We start from the raw sequence: 14,320 nt of genomic DNA, 5'->3' as shown, positions 1-14,320 counted from the left end.
TCCAGAAAGTGCAGCTCAGAACACATCCAAAATGAATAATAGATCACTTTTAGCTATTCTGCCGAAACTGCTCATTTGGAAACTGCTCAACATTTCTTCTGAGGATATTTGGTTCACAGAACCACATTTGCAAAACATTTGCTCAATACTAGTGGAGGTTTGAAGTGGCAATTCAGTATGTAAGACTTTTCATTAACTGTTGTGTTATTGCTGATGTCTGAACAGTTTGTAACAAACCTTCCATTCTATGTTGTCTAAAAGCTAGTAGACTAGACAGATTTTCTTACAGTATGTACACTAGTACTGGTCAAAAGTTTGGGGTCAGTGGGATTTTTAAATGTTTTTAAAATAAGCTTATACTGCCCACGAAGGCTGCATTTATTTCATCAAAAATATGGTACACATTGTAAATTATTATTGCATTACAAAAAAACTGTTCAAAAGTAGCTTATAATTTTATTTAATCATTCATTCCAGTGATTTTATTATTGAATTTTCTGTTTCTTTACTCTAGTGTTCAGAGTCACATGATCCTTCAGAAATCACTCTAATATTAATTATTATTGTTATTATTAATAATATTATTAATGGTAATAATAGCAATAAAAGCAGTAATGACTAGAATAATAATTACATTTGAAACTGCACACAATGAGTATTAAATAAATTATTAATAAGTATTTAACAATTTAACATTTCTTTTACATGTAATAAATGCCGCCTTGATTAACAGAATCATTATATTTAATATTTTTTTGGCTGATACAATATTGAAGATTATGCAGCAAATGCCCAATAAAAAGCATTGCATGCAGCTGAGATTGCACTGCACCGTGTCTGCAGCCAGAACCCTCTCTGAAAATGAAGATGTACTGTAATGTCAATGTGCCACAAAAAGAATTGGGATTCGTTTAAACTGTAATCTCACACAGTTGTTATTAACATTTGAAGTGAATCAAAATTTACTTCATCAAAGTCGACAAAAAATTATTGAACACCACCCATTCTAATATTTTGGAACCAATTTTGGAAAAACTTTTTTATTATCATTTTAAATGTTGACTACTGTATATATTTTATAGTCTCAAATATACTTCATAGTAAAATGAACTGTGCAAATGTTATGTGCCTAATCTGTCAGAGTGTGAATTGATGAATCGAAGAGCTTGAGCAAACACATCCACACAGCTATGATCAGATCATTTCTTGACATTTTTTTTTTTTTTTTGAGTGTTAATTTAACTAAGAATGATCACATCACATATGTGTATATCCATCTAAATATTGCTCTTAGTATTGTGGACAGCAGCTTGATGTTTAAAAATGTTCATGACTCATCTTACACTCAGGGGCATACCCAAATGTTTGTCCAAGAAAAATGTTGTCTAGAATGACATCATTCACATTGTTTATTATAACTGTAGTGATTTTCCTCAGTTAAAAAATCATTAGCTATACCTCTTCTTGTATTTTCATGAAAAAAAAAATTTCAAATAACTTTAAAAAGATCTTATGGGGAAAATGTGGCTGGCACGGTGGCTCAGTAGTTAGCGATGTCGCCTCACAGCAAGAAGGTTACTGGTTTGAGCCCCAGGTGGGTCAGTTGACATTTCTGTATGGAGTTTGCATGTTCTTTCATGTTGGTGTGGGTCTCCCCTGGGTGCTCTGGTTTCATCCACAGTCCAAAGACATGCGCTATAGGTGAATTGGGTAAGCTAAATCGTCAGTGATGTATGCGTGCATGTCCTGGTCCTCATTGGGGGTTGAGCGTCGGGCTAATGACCCACCTTATAAAAATTAGACATTACAAAACACCAACATAGTGTGTCTAAATATCAAACTTGATATAAACAGCCATGAGAGTAATAAAGTATGGGGAAAAATGTATTCAAAATATTTATATATACATATGTACTTCCAGAACCAAGGCTGTTATTTACAAAAAGGAGCAAGTGCTTCAACACACCAAATCTCATCTTACTGTTTCAACAGGAAATACTGTACATCAAGAACAAAAACACACAGCAAGCATTATCACTGGATCTTTAAGCACAACTGTGGGCTGAAAAATTACTTTTTGAACCTACTTGACTGATCCATTAGTAACCATACTTTCTCTTGAAATAACATTTCAATGACACTGCGCTTTATATAACAAAAGGAACACTAAAATGATCTTCTTGCGCTGATTGAACATCTCATACTTGAGCAATAAAGCATAAACTTCAAGTCATTACGCAACTTCCTGTGCACCTGTGTCAGGTGTGTGCATTTACCTGTGGTAAGGCGGAGTTGAGCTGTCTCTGAAGCACATCCCTCTCGTGAAGCACATCCTGGAGTTTGGTCTGCGACTGGATGAGGGTCTCCTGCGTCTCCCGTAAAGACTCCAGCAGCTTATCTCTCTCATCCAACATATTCACCATCAGCTGTTCAAAATTAGACTCGGCATCCGTGCCATTCTGGGAGCCTCTCTGGGAACTCACCGAGTCCCCCTCATTTATGGTTGGCATCACTTCGCACATCATATTGCTTGGTGTACTACAAAGTCTAAATCAAATTAGAAATTACTTTGAATTTTTTTTTTATTTTGTAAATTCAAGATTGAGATGCACTACTGATATCTAGTGCCATTTAAATGCACATCAAACATGTCCATGTGTTTTAAAACGCACATGCATCCTTTCATTTGACTAATTGCATCCCTCACACACCTTGACCTCTCTGGTCCATGAGTGTCGGCCTCTTCCGTTCTGACATTTTCCACCTAGTTTGACTTGGAACTCAATACATTTCGCTGCACGCCCATCACAGCGCTCGCCACATACATATTCCGATTGGAGTTGATTAAACCTCGCCTTAACATCCACCAGTTGCCATTAACCTTTCAGAAATCGGTGAAATTCGCGTCTGCCGCATCCTCCGGAACCCTCAGCCACCACCACCACCATCATCATCATCATCATCTCGGTGCACGGCGAGCCGAGCCGAAGCGCTCCTCCCTCTACGAGCTCATTCCCCGCTTACAAGACAGCGATTATTCCGCTATCTCCACAAACATCCGAGCATGTTTTAAAACATGAACGCACCGACGCCTTGGGTGGACGTCGAGGTTGAATGCCTCCCACGTCGTCGGCGAAGATTATATCCACCCGGCGTGGCTCTGGAAAGCTCGTGCAAACAGCGTAAAATCGGAGTTCCTCACATCAGCACCACGCGACTACATGACTGTCATGCACGAGACGCCAGTGTAAGAAATGGTGTCACGCGCAGCGCCCTCTGGTGGAAGGCAGGTGCATAGAAATGTTTAGAGTTTTTTTTAAGCTAAACCACACAAAAAAGCATCCATCTTTTTTAATCATTACTTTTGAAAGAAGTCTCATCAACGCATTTACTTGTTCAATTATATTTAAAAATATATTTATTTATTTACATTTAGATATTTATATGTTATGTTTATAAGTTCAATTTATATTTAAATAGATATACACACACATTCACACACATTATATATATATATATATATATATATATATATATATATATATATATATATATATATATATATATATATATATATATATATATATATATATATATGTGTGTGTATGTGTGTGTGTGTGTGTGTGTGTATGAATAATTATATTAATTATTCATTATTAAATTTTATTATTCATTATTTAATTTTATTAAATTTAGTCCTGTAATTCAAAGTTAATTTTAAACATTGTTATAATTTTGGACTTCAGTGTCACACAATGCTTCAGAAACCATTCTAATTATTTGATAAGTTAATGAGATAATAGAGTATAACATGATGAGATAATAGAGTTGCTTTTTAATAAAATGATTGTAATTATGGTAATCATGGTTTCTGGACACAAAAATAAAATAAGGATACACAAGCACAACTATTTTCATTGATGTTAATCAGATTTTCTTTATCCCTTTTTTGAAAAGTCAATTTTAACAAATATTTAAAATGTTAAATGCAGGCGGCGCAGTGGGTAGCATGTTTGCCTCACAGCAAGAAGCTCGCTGGTTCGAGCCTCGGCTTGGTCAGTTGGCGTTTCTGTGTGAAGTTTACATGTTCTTCTGGTGTTCGCGTGGCTTTCCCTCACAATTCCTAAGACATGTGGTATAGGTGAATTGGGTAAGCTAAAATTGTCTGTAGTGTATGTGTGTGTATGGATGTTTCCCAGTGACGGGTTGCGGCTGGAAGGGCGTAAAACATATGCTGGATAAGTTGGTGGTTCATTCCGCTGTGACCACCCCGGATTAATAAAGGGACTAAGCGGAAAAGAAAATGAATGAATGAATGAATGAATGAATGGTAAATGCACATAATAAACATTTTTAACTGAAATGATGTGCCACAATGTTGCTGTATTTTATTTATTTGATTGTTTGTTTATTTATTTATTTATTCTAACAAAAACATGTTGAGTAGAGGGGAAAGCTAAAATAGCAGAAAAATGCTTTAAAAATATACAAAATAGTTTAGGTAAGCCACAACTGAATTTGTTTACTATGTGCATATTAATAGGAAGCAAATGTCTGAATAAAATGTTGCTACATGACTTCTTGTTTCTTTCATGTTAAACAGGGGTCTCAAACGCAAGCCTAATGGCTTCTGGTTAACTGTCATCCCATACAAAATCGCTGCGTTTAAGATCTGATTTCTCAAAAAAAATAAAAAAACAGGGATCTACACTGTCTGGCTGAGATACGATATAAAGTGGGTATCAGACAAAACAAGAAGCACTGCATTAAATAATATTTTTCCACCCCATGTCTTTAAAATTTATTTTACCCCAGTATTTTCAATGGAATTTCTGTGCTAGCCTGCGGATATTGACAGCGGCTGCATTTTTTGTCTCTCTTTATGCTTTAACAACTAAATGGATGCTTATGTCTATTTACCTGAATATATTTAACATCGATGCTGTAAAAGAAACCTTATGAAAGTGAAAATAGTCACATAAAGCTCTCACCAGAACTTCATCTTTGGCTGAAAACACTTGCTGTACATATAGCCCATTCCTAGAGGGCCACAGATCTGCATAGTTTCGCTCCAACCACATCCAACTCACAGCTGCTTAATAGTAGCAGTAGTCTTGAACACCTTGATCAGTTAAATAGATCAGCTGTGTTTGTTTAGGGTTGGAGCAAAACTGCAGAGCCGTGGCCCTCCAGGAATACAGTTAGAGACCCTAATTTTGAATTTTTATCTGGCTTTGTCAGATGTCATTATGATGAGCTATCTTTCGATGCCTTCCATGAATTTTTGTAGAAATGCAGATGTCATTTTTAATACAAGGTCAAGGAATAACAAAAAACATCAAAAGCGATGCAAATATGAATTTTCTGAAGGCTCAATCTCCTTTTTACTCTTTAAAGATTGTCCTATATAGGCTGTTTATTATTTATATAATTCTTTGTACTCACACAAATCAAAACTAACAGCTGAGATTACGTCATTGTTTGTCGTTTTCAAATATATATATATATTTTCTCTGAGGTCTGGAGTTATGAATATACAGCGTCTGATTGGAAGAAGCTCCTCACATATGATATTTGCGTCCAATAAGCGCCCAGTCTGGTGATTCGTTTGCCTGCTGAACTCTCGCGAGAATGTACGCGACCTTGAGCGTCAGTTCCATAATGGCTGAAGATCCTGGAGGAGCTTTCTTTAATTTCACCCTCATTTTAACCGATTTTTCGTTACCTCTGCTGGAAAGATGGCAGGGCTAACAGCATCGATAAACGGCCACAGACCTTCGCTGTCGTCATGCCCAAGAAAGGGTACCGAAAACGGCTGAAATTTAGAGCCGATGATGTTTGCTCGGAGTCAGGTAACGTAAATGATAGAGCAAGGCGGGCTAATGTCATGAAATGTAACATCGCCTGTAATTGCCAATGTAACGTTACATTTGTATGTAAACTTACTATATTCCTTCATATGTTCTTACAGTAACTGTGGCTGACTATGCCAATGCCGATCCCGCCATCGTGAAGTCGGGAAGAGTTAAAAAGGCTGTTGCTAATGCAATTGAAAAAGAAGGTAAACTATGTAATAATTAACCTACGTATGACAGAATGTTGTCGATAAATAACGTTATTGTAGATAAACTATGCCTTTACAAATTATAATATGACAAAGCTATATTAACGTCTGTCTCAGGTATGACTCATAGTTTCAAAGGTAACGTTGTGGCTTCTTATCTCATAGTCCCATAAAAGCCATGGTTGTTACAATTTCTCGTTTAAACTTATTTTTTCACGCCATAGGCTGGCCACACACACATTTATATAGTATAAACCCTTTGATGCTGCATCACCACAAGTGGAACGTTTTTCAGTATGTATTTGTATATTTATTTTTGAGTCTAAATCTTGACAAGTTATATATCACATGCATACATATTTACTCAAAAAGTGTGATTCATTAACAAGGATAAACTCGTGTAGCTCTTTTTCTTAGTCCAGTCCTCTCTATTATACAACTACTAATTATTGACAGCTACCCCGAATGCATTTAATCTACCTCATTACCTGATACAGGTGTTTTTAATTAAACTAAAACTGCATGATAATGAAACTTCAACAGCAGGAATGATCAGACTAGTTCAATGATGTTTATGTCTGGTATGTTGAAATTCTAAATATACATCTATTGTTTGATATTTAATACTTTAGAGGTTTTTCATTACTGGATAGGCTTAATTTGATTGTAAACTAGCACTATTAGTAGGGTTCATTTGAATAAGTGTGACTGCTACCATCTGAACCTTGTCCACAGAAACAGAACTGGTTAGGGATTCAATTTCTATGTAAACAGTGTGAGCTGAGCTCGAATTCTCGAAAACTCCTCCTTCCTTATAGGACTGTCCTGCTTTTATTGATTCCAGAAAACTTTTTTTATGAAACGATCTTAAGGACATTTTTAGCAAAGTGATGCCAGGAAAATTCTTTTATGTATTAGCGCTAAAATTAGCGCTATTATTTAATTAATGTATTCTTTTATTTGTATATATTTTTAAATTGTTTATTTATTATTGAAATATTCTTGCCAAGAAAATAGCGTCGGTTGCTGACATTTACTTAAATTAAAAAAATACATTAAATTTTTCCTTATAGGTGAAGGGAATTCTTGAAAATTGTGATCTAGTGTTTTCAGAGATAAAGTGCCCAAGTGAAACTTGCTTTCATAATAATTTACTAAATGGGTAATAATAAATCAATTCAACCTTTTTTTTTTACAATTAAGATTTACAGTATCCAGTGTTAGGCTTGGGGCAAACATGCCATCAAAACAAAAAAAAATTCTATACTATACCACAGAATACTGTATCAATAGCATCTGATATTATCTAGTATGTATGTTAATATGTAGTATGTATGTTAATATGTAATTTTCCACACTGGAGAAGTGCTGGAAACGTTTAAAAATGCATGTGGAAAGTGTTTTAAGTTCTTAAATTTGACTCGATGTGTGAGAAACCCCTTTTTTTCTAATAAAAAAAAAAACATCATATTGACCAAAAAAAAAAAACAAATCAACCGAGCTGCAATTTTGATTGAAAAAAAAAAACTCTTGCTCATCATATTATTTCAGTGAAATTACTCTGTGGACTCGAGGCATCCCAGGGTCCTGTACAGGAAGTGCTCTCCTCTGCAGACTGTGTGAAAAATGCGGCTCATGAGAGTAGTGATGAACAGGACTCAGAGGAAGGGGACGAAATCAAAGGTTCCCGTAAAAAGAAAAACAAACGACGCAAAGGTAAATACACTGAATTTTATCATGCAAGTTTTTCAAATTATTTAACTGTATGCATGGAAACCAAGGTTAAGAATTGAAATAAGAATTACTTGAAGTAAAAAATGACCTGCATGTCAATTAACAATGGCAGTCAGAGATGTGTTCAATTGAAGTATTAAGTTCCTGTCAAGGGTTATTTTAGATAAGTGTTTCCCAACTCTGAGTTTGAGATTGTAAATGACTCCTGTTTTGTTTTTATTAAATGTCAGAAAACAGCGAGTGCATAAATGGAGAGGAGTATCCCATCGATATCTGGCTTGTGCTTGCTGCATACATTCGTCCAGAAGATGTTTGCACATTTTCTTTGATCTGCAAAAATGCATGGACTGCCACATGCACGGCTGCATTTTGGACACGTCTCTATAAAAGGTAAGTAGGCAAAAAATCTGGAACTGATCTTTTCTGTAAAGTGGTCCCTCATTATTCGCGAGATTAATATTCTAGAAAATAACCTGCAATAGACGACATCCCCAAAGTAATCAGCTTTATTTTTTTACAATGATTTTTACTTTTATTTTTTACTTTATTTTTTACACTTTTTTTTTTTTTCAGACAGGCCTTAACATTTTTACACTTATTTCTTGTGTAAACACTTGCAAAGGTCAAACCTTCATAGAAAAATAAGTCCAGTATTCTAGAGTAAAATCAAAGATCAAAACCATTTGATCTTCATTTATTTATTCCATAATGGCACCCTAAAGCCACATAACTTTTACCTTCTTTTAGCATGTCCAGTTCAACTATTTGTGCGATGGTTAGCATCTTCCTCTGCCTTTTGGGTGCTACCGTAGGTGCCTGTGGTGCAGAATGTTTCGTCGACATTGTGGGGAGAAAACTTGCAAACATATAGTACAGCCCTTCAGAGTCACACTGCTAGCGATCAAAGATTTATGTAAATTTGGCAAGTTAAACGCATTCTGTACTGTACAGGAGACACAGCACGGAGAAGATTGATTGACAATGGTCTACAGCCAAATACTTTAATAATAATAAATCTACTTTAATAATAATATTGATGATGACTATTATTATTATTAAGTAGGATATTGTTATTATTATTAGGATAATATTATTATTATTATTATAATTATTTTAAAGTCTACTTTTACAATTTGACATATGCAAACCATGTTCTCACCAACAGGCCCATGTCATATACAGTACAGATACATAATAACCTACTATACAATAAAAGCATTAACGTATGCTGTTTTTTGTTTTTGTATTCTTTGGAGACGTAACTAATTCTGCTTTTTTTAAAATAATAGGTCACCTATAGCTTTCGTCATGAGCCACGGCTGTGTTCAAAATAAAACAATGTTTTCAAAGTGTACTGCCAAGGGAACGCAATTGTAAACCCGAAGATTGATAAAACTGAACTGTAAAAAATACTTTGAAAGCAAATTACACCTAAGAGAAATTACCTTTTTTGACCTGCTTTTTTATCATTCCAAGTTAAATATTAGGCAAGGCAATTGTTCTAAACTAATAGGGCATGGGGGATAACTGGGAATAGAACACAGCCAGGAACTATGTTTCTAACTACAGCTCCAGAGGTGTTGTTGTTAGCATACAAGTTTGCGATGCAGTTTTGGGAATGTTCATTTGGTTCTTTTTTTTTTTTTTTCTTTCTTTCTTTTTTTTTTTTTTTTTTGGAAATGCACCCCAGAACATCTGTACATCCCAGAGGAACATTGTGTTGTTTAGTTATTGAATCTATTTTAAATAACATTGACTATTTAGAAGTAATGTTTGGTTTGATGGTAATCTGTCCATTGGATTCAGATTGTCATCTTTAAAACCTGACGTACAGTGATTGCTGTAAATGTGTAACTTCTGCCATTTGCAAATCCTTTCCTGTGATCTCATGAGACTGAGGTGTGCATTTATGATACTATTTTATCACACCATTTATACTATTTAGCTATTCATGCTATTTTACTATTTGCGATACTATTTTATCAGTGAAACTGAGTCAAACGTACCATTTTTGACAAACATAAATTGTTTTCTACTTGAAAATGCTGTAGCAGCTGTTAAATGAATACATCACTTTTATTAAATGTACACACCTACTGACAGTTGATTGTCATTTGTTAGTTTCCAACAAACCTAAATCAGCCAAGATACTAGAAAAATAATATAACAGCAAAATATTGTTTATTTATAGTCAAATATATATATTGAGAACACTTGTTTTCAATATTGCACACCTATATTGTGGAACCAAGGCTACAGGAAGATTTGGACTGGCACTCAGGCAGTGATGCAGCATATTGGACATTTTTCACCAACCAGAACATGACTAAAGTTGTGTGTGTTTTAAATAAACCTTTCCCTAGGCACTATAATCTTGACGCAGACCTTCCTGATCGCCTTCAGCCTGATTCTATCACAAGGATGCATTGTCTTCGTGCCCGTGTGATACGCTCTCTCTTTCACTTATATGAGCCCTTTAGCTCTCGAGTGTCCAAAAGCCCTCCTCTCCCCGAATCTACACCCAATACACTCCTCAATTCCAAGGTGTGTGTATATATACTTTCTCTTTTAAACCCATGTGATTTGAGGATTTTTGTGTTAATATGTTTTTCTCTCTCTCTCTCTCTCTCTCTCTCTCTCTCTTTCTCTCTCTCTCTCTCTCTCTCTCTACAGTGCTTGTTGTTTTGGGTCAACAAAGTGTCTGGAAGTAGGTCAGAGCAGATGTGGGAATTCAACTTCAAGTTTGTGAAACTGGTATGCTCACTATACCTTCGTAAAAGCTAATAAGAGATGATTCTGTGGTTTTAATTTGATCGTCTTTTAATTTTCAGCCAACCAAGGGCAAAAATGGATGTAATTTTGCTCTTCAGTTACCCAAGCAGTATAAGGATGTTCACACAAATCCAGACTCGGACTGTTATCTGCTGCGGGTCACTACCCTCAATTTCATTTTCACTTCTGTTGTGATGGGCATGACATTAACTTTGGTAAGTGCTGATAAACTATGTTTTGAGATCATGATTTTTTATTTATTTATTTTTTACTAGGGATGGTCTGATCAGGATTTTCTAAGCCAATACCATATACAGATTCCTTGTCATGGTAATCGGACGATACAGAGAACCGATTCTGATGCTTTATAAAGCATATAGCACATTTTTCCTCACAAGCATGATACTTAAGGACTTACCTAGAATAATAAATTAAGGATGCTTAATAATCCTTTAATTTAGATGTGAACATGTCAAGGTCAGAAGCAGCTTTACAGAAAATAATAGATAGCACAGATGAAAAGAGTTAAGAAAAATTACAAACGATGCAATTTGGAAATTTGCAAATGATGAAAAAAGAATTCAACATGTCTCAAAGAAAAACTTTGGAGCACGTATTTGATGCAAAAGAAGTTAAAATGCACACCTATAAACCAATTACTTCATTACAATACAGGTTGCAATGCATCTATATATACACTTTTGCTGCTGTGACATGACATTTAGGTCCTCACGTGTTGCAGCTGCTCTATGTTTAACCCAGGTGCACACATGCATCTTCCTCTGCTTGTAAACTCATAAACAAACACTTGTAATTAGATCATCCCTAATTTTTGTTCTTGAGTCATACACTCACCAGCCACTTTATTAGGTACACCAATCCAACTGCTCGTAAGCGCAAATGTGTCATTCGCCAATCACATGGCAGCAGCTCAATGCATCTAGGCATGTAGACATGGTCAAGACGAACTGCTGCAGTTCATACAGAGCATTAGAATCAGGAGGAAAGGTGATTTAAATGACTTTGAATGTGGCATGGTCATTGGTGCCAAACAGGCTGGTCTGAGTATTTCAGAAACTGCTGATCTATTGAGATTTTCATGCACAACCATCTCTAGGGTTTACAGAGAATGGTTAGAAAAAGAGAAACTATTGAGCGGCAGTTCTGTTCTGTGGATGCAAATGCCTTGATGTCGGAGGTAAATGGCCAGACTCGTTCAAGCTGATAGAAAGGCAACAGTAACTCAAATACTTGTTACACTTGTTACAGCTGAGGTATGCAGAAGAGCTTCCCTAAGCACACAACACGTTGAAAACTTTGAGGCAGACTCCTGTCAGCCAAGATCAGGAATCTGAAAAACTGTGTGATGCTATCATGTCAATATGAACCAGAATCTCTGAGGGATATCTCCAGTACCTTGGTAAATCTATGCTATAAATAATTGAGGCAGTTCTGAGGGCAAAATAGGCTCCATTCCACTACTAGTAAGATTTACCTAATAAAGTGGCCGGTGAGTGTATGTGGTAATATCATATATGTAATCATTTAATACAGTGTCCATAAAAAAAGTCATAATTTCACCAAAAGAGTACGTTTTGCTTTATTTTTGTGTGTGTGTGTGTGTGTTTTTTTTCCCTCAAGTACAAAGACCAGGTGATAATTTAAATATAATGCTGTTGTTATGATGATAATCACTTGTATTATAAAATACCTAGTTTATAAAGTATTATATTTTTGTTGACAGTATAATTATTTGTGGGCAAACAAATTCTTAAATCAACAGCCGTTGGTAAGTGTGGCAAAAGACTCAAGTAATCTAATATAAACAATTAACTATCCCAATAAATCAAAAAAGTTTTAGATGTGTAGAAAAAAAATCGCTGGTTTAGATATACAAGTAACTTTATGGTGTGGGGGGCCCTTGCCATGAAGTTGATCATATTTCCATATGTCCATGCTGTTTAGATGATTTAAAAAAAACAAAGTTTTTACAAAGTCAGCAAATGCCTAATGTCTAGTTTTTGAAAGATTTAGTAAAATGTTAGTAAGCTAATATTTGGTCTGAGCTGCATGGTTGTCACTTTAAAATTTTCAGTTTTAAATCTTTAGCCTCAGAGGAACTTCAAAAGGGGAAGTTGAGTGTGATGATGTCCAGCAGTGTAGACCAAATGAAATTTCCACATAACTGCTTTAGGGAATACTTGTAGTGAAAATGCAAGTCATTCTGCCGTCATAAAGGAATCATTCTCTCGTTTGTCTTTCAGTTCACCATTAATGTGAGCACAGACATGAGGCATCACCGAGTTCGGTTGGAGTTCCAGGATTCACCAATGATACGGGGAAAGAAGCTCAGGGGTGAACAGGGGGTGCAGGTGGTGCTGGATCCCGTCCACAGCGTGCGTCTCATGGACTGGTGGCATCCTCAGTATCCCACATCTTTTCAATCACATCAATTAAACTGATGAACTCTCATCAAGCTTCTCTATTATAAAAACACTGCATAAGGCAATTCGGGCCTCTTTCAACCAATGTTAAAGTCTTGTAGTCTTAACATTTTTCTTTTTTTATTGATAGTACAGTTAGTGTGCTGCTTTAATGGACACTTAAGTTTTGATCGCTAGTCTTAACTCAAGGTTTCAAGCATTGGAGATGGAAATTGATGTTTGGGTAGGTGTCATGTTTAATTCCACACCAGTTACAACCAAGTTGATGTTCAATGGTTTCTATAGATTCACTGATTTTGTTTGTGGTTAAAAGCTTTTAAATATTGCATCTACTTCTGAAGTGCTTGGCATGCTTTTCTTGCCATTGAGGGTGTTGCAGTAATACTTTCAGCAAGTTCTTATAACCATAGGGGTGTAGGGTTTTGCATGAACCTAACCTTGAATCATGTGATTTAAATAGTCAGCTGTTTTCTTAACTGTAGCATCCCCATGATTCATCTGCATCTGATTTTTCTCATTCTGTCTCTGCAAATGTAGGAAAGGGTGAACAAGATAAATTAAAATATAAATATATATATATTAAAAAATACAAGACCTGTTAAATCTGGAGAAATGTCTTGTATGTCTTTAGCTTGGTGTTAGATTAGGGTCAAAAGTCTGAGATGATTTTATGCATTCAGTTTTTTCTTTTGGGAATTAATGAGTTCAGTTTTGCTACAAAGTATGTTTGCCTAGCTGTATTTCTTATAATTGTCTGCTTTAGCAAGGGAGATTCGACACGTTGTAGACATTAAATTGTAGTTAAAAGAATGATGCTGTCTTTGGTTCAGGTTATTAAACATATAGATTAAATAAATTTATATTTTATTGGCACCATCAAACCTGGAAGTTATGTTCCTTGATGTAAAATTCATTCTTTTAATGTAGTGTATTTTGTTTTACACTGCAAAGTTGTATCAGTAGACCTGGGTTTAAATTAATATATTTTTTTAAGTAAGTTTTTTTTTTTTTTTTTGTGAATGGCTAATAAAAAAAAGACACCATACTCCAATGTGGTTTGTACTCCTGTCCAAAATGAATGGTATTAATACTGACACCATGTGGCCTAATCTGAAACGACTACTTGATTAATCTACAAATGGAGCTTTTCAAATGATGAGAAATTTAGGCTGCTTTATTTGATTTGTGGTACCACAGAAATGTAATTTAATTTACATAGACACCTGTAATTGTATAATTTTGGAGAGAAGTATGGCTATGCATTGTGCCAAAATCTAATACACTGAGTACTGCAATTGACCAATCA

At 35.2% G+C, this 14,320-nt stretch overlaps 2 protein-coding genes across 32 annotated transcripts in view; one reads left to right on the top strand and one right to left on the bottom strand.

The window, feature by feature from the left end:
* The window catches only part of ppfia4 (PTPRF interacting protein alpha 4), a 205,733-nt gene extending 202,506 nt beyond the window's left edge, over window positions 1-3,227 (bottom strand). For 24 of the 31 annotated variants that reach the window (XR_012386629.1, XM_009305991.5, XM_021479530.3 and 21 more), the window contains exon 1: window positions 2,277-3,227. Coding sequence is in view for 30 of the 31 variants with exons in the window: in XM_009305991.5 (XP_009304266.1) it covers window positions 2,277-2,525 (249 nt within the window). In the remaining variant the exon portion in view is untranslated. 31 annotated transcript variants of the gene reach the window in all.
* A 2,425-nt stretch (window positions 3,228-5,652) lies between these two features.
* On the top strand, window positions 5,653-13,824 carry tmem183a (transmembrane protein 183A). Its single transcript, NM_001014295.2, is given in 8 exon segments — window positions 5,653-5,852; window positions 5,972-6,061; window positions 7,616-7,780; window positions 8,029-8,188; window positions 10,162-10,342; window positions 10,472-10,552; window positions 10,630-10,785; window positions 12,835-13,824. Coding segments are annotated over 8 exon segments (1,095 nt in total). The 5' UTR covers window positions 5,653-5,788; the 3' UTR covers window positions 13,033-13,824.
* The last annotated feature ends 496 nt before the right edge of the window (window positions 13,825-14,320 follow it).

Source organism: Danio rerio, chromosome 11, assembly GCF_049306965.1.
Source record: "Danio rerio strain Tuebingen ecotype United States chromosome 11, GRCz12tu, whole genome shotgun sequence".
In the NCBI taxonomy this organism is placed as follows: domain Eukaryota; kingdom Metazoa; phylum Chordata; class Actinopteri; order Cypriniformes; family Danionidae; genus Danio; species Danio rerio.
This window is presented reverse-complemented; position numbering and strand designations above follow the sequence as displayed.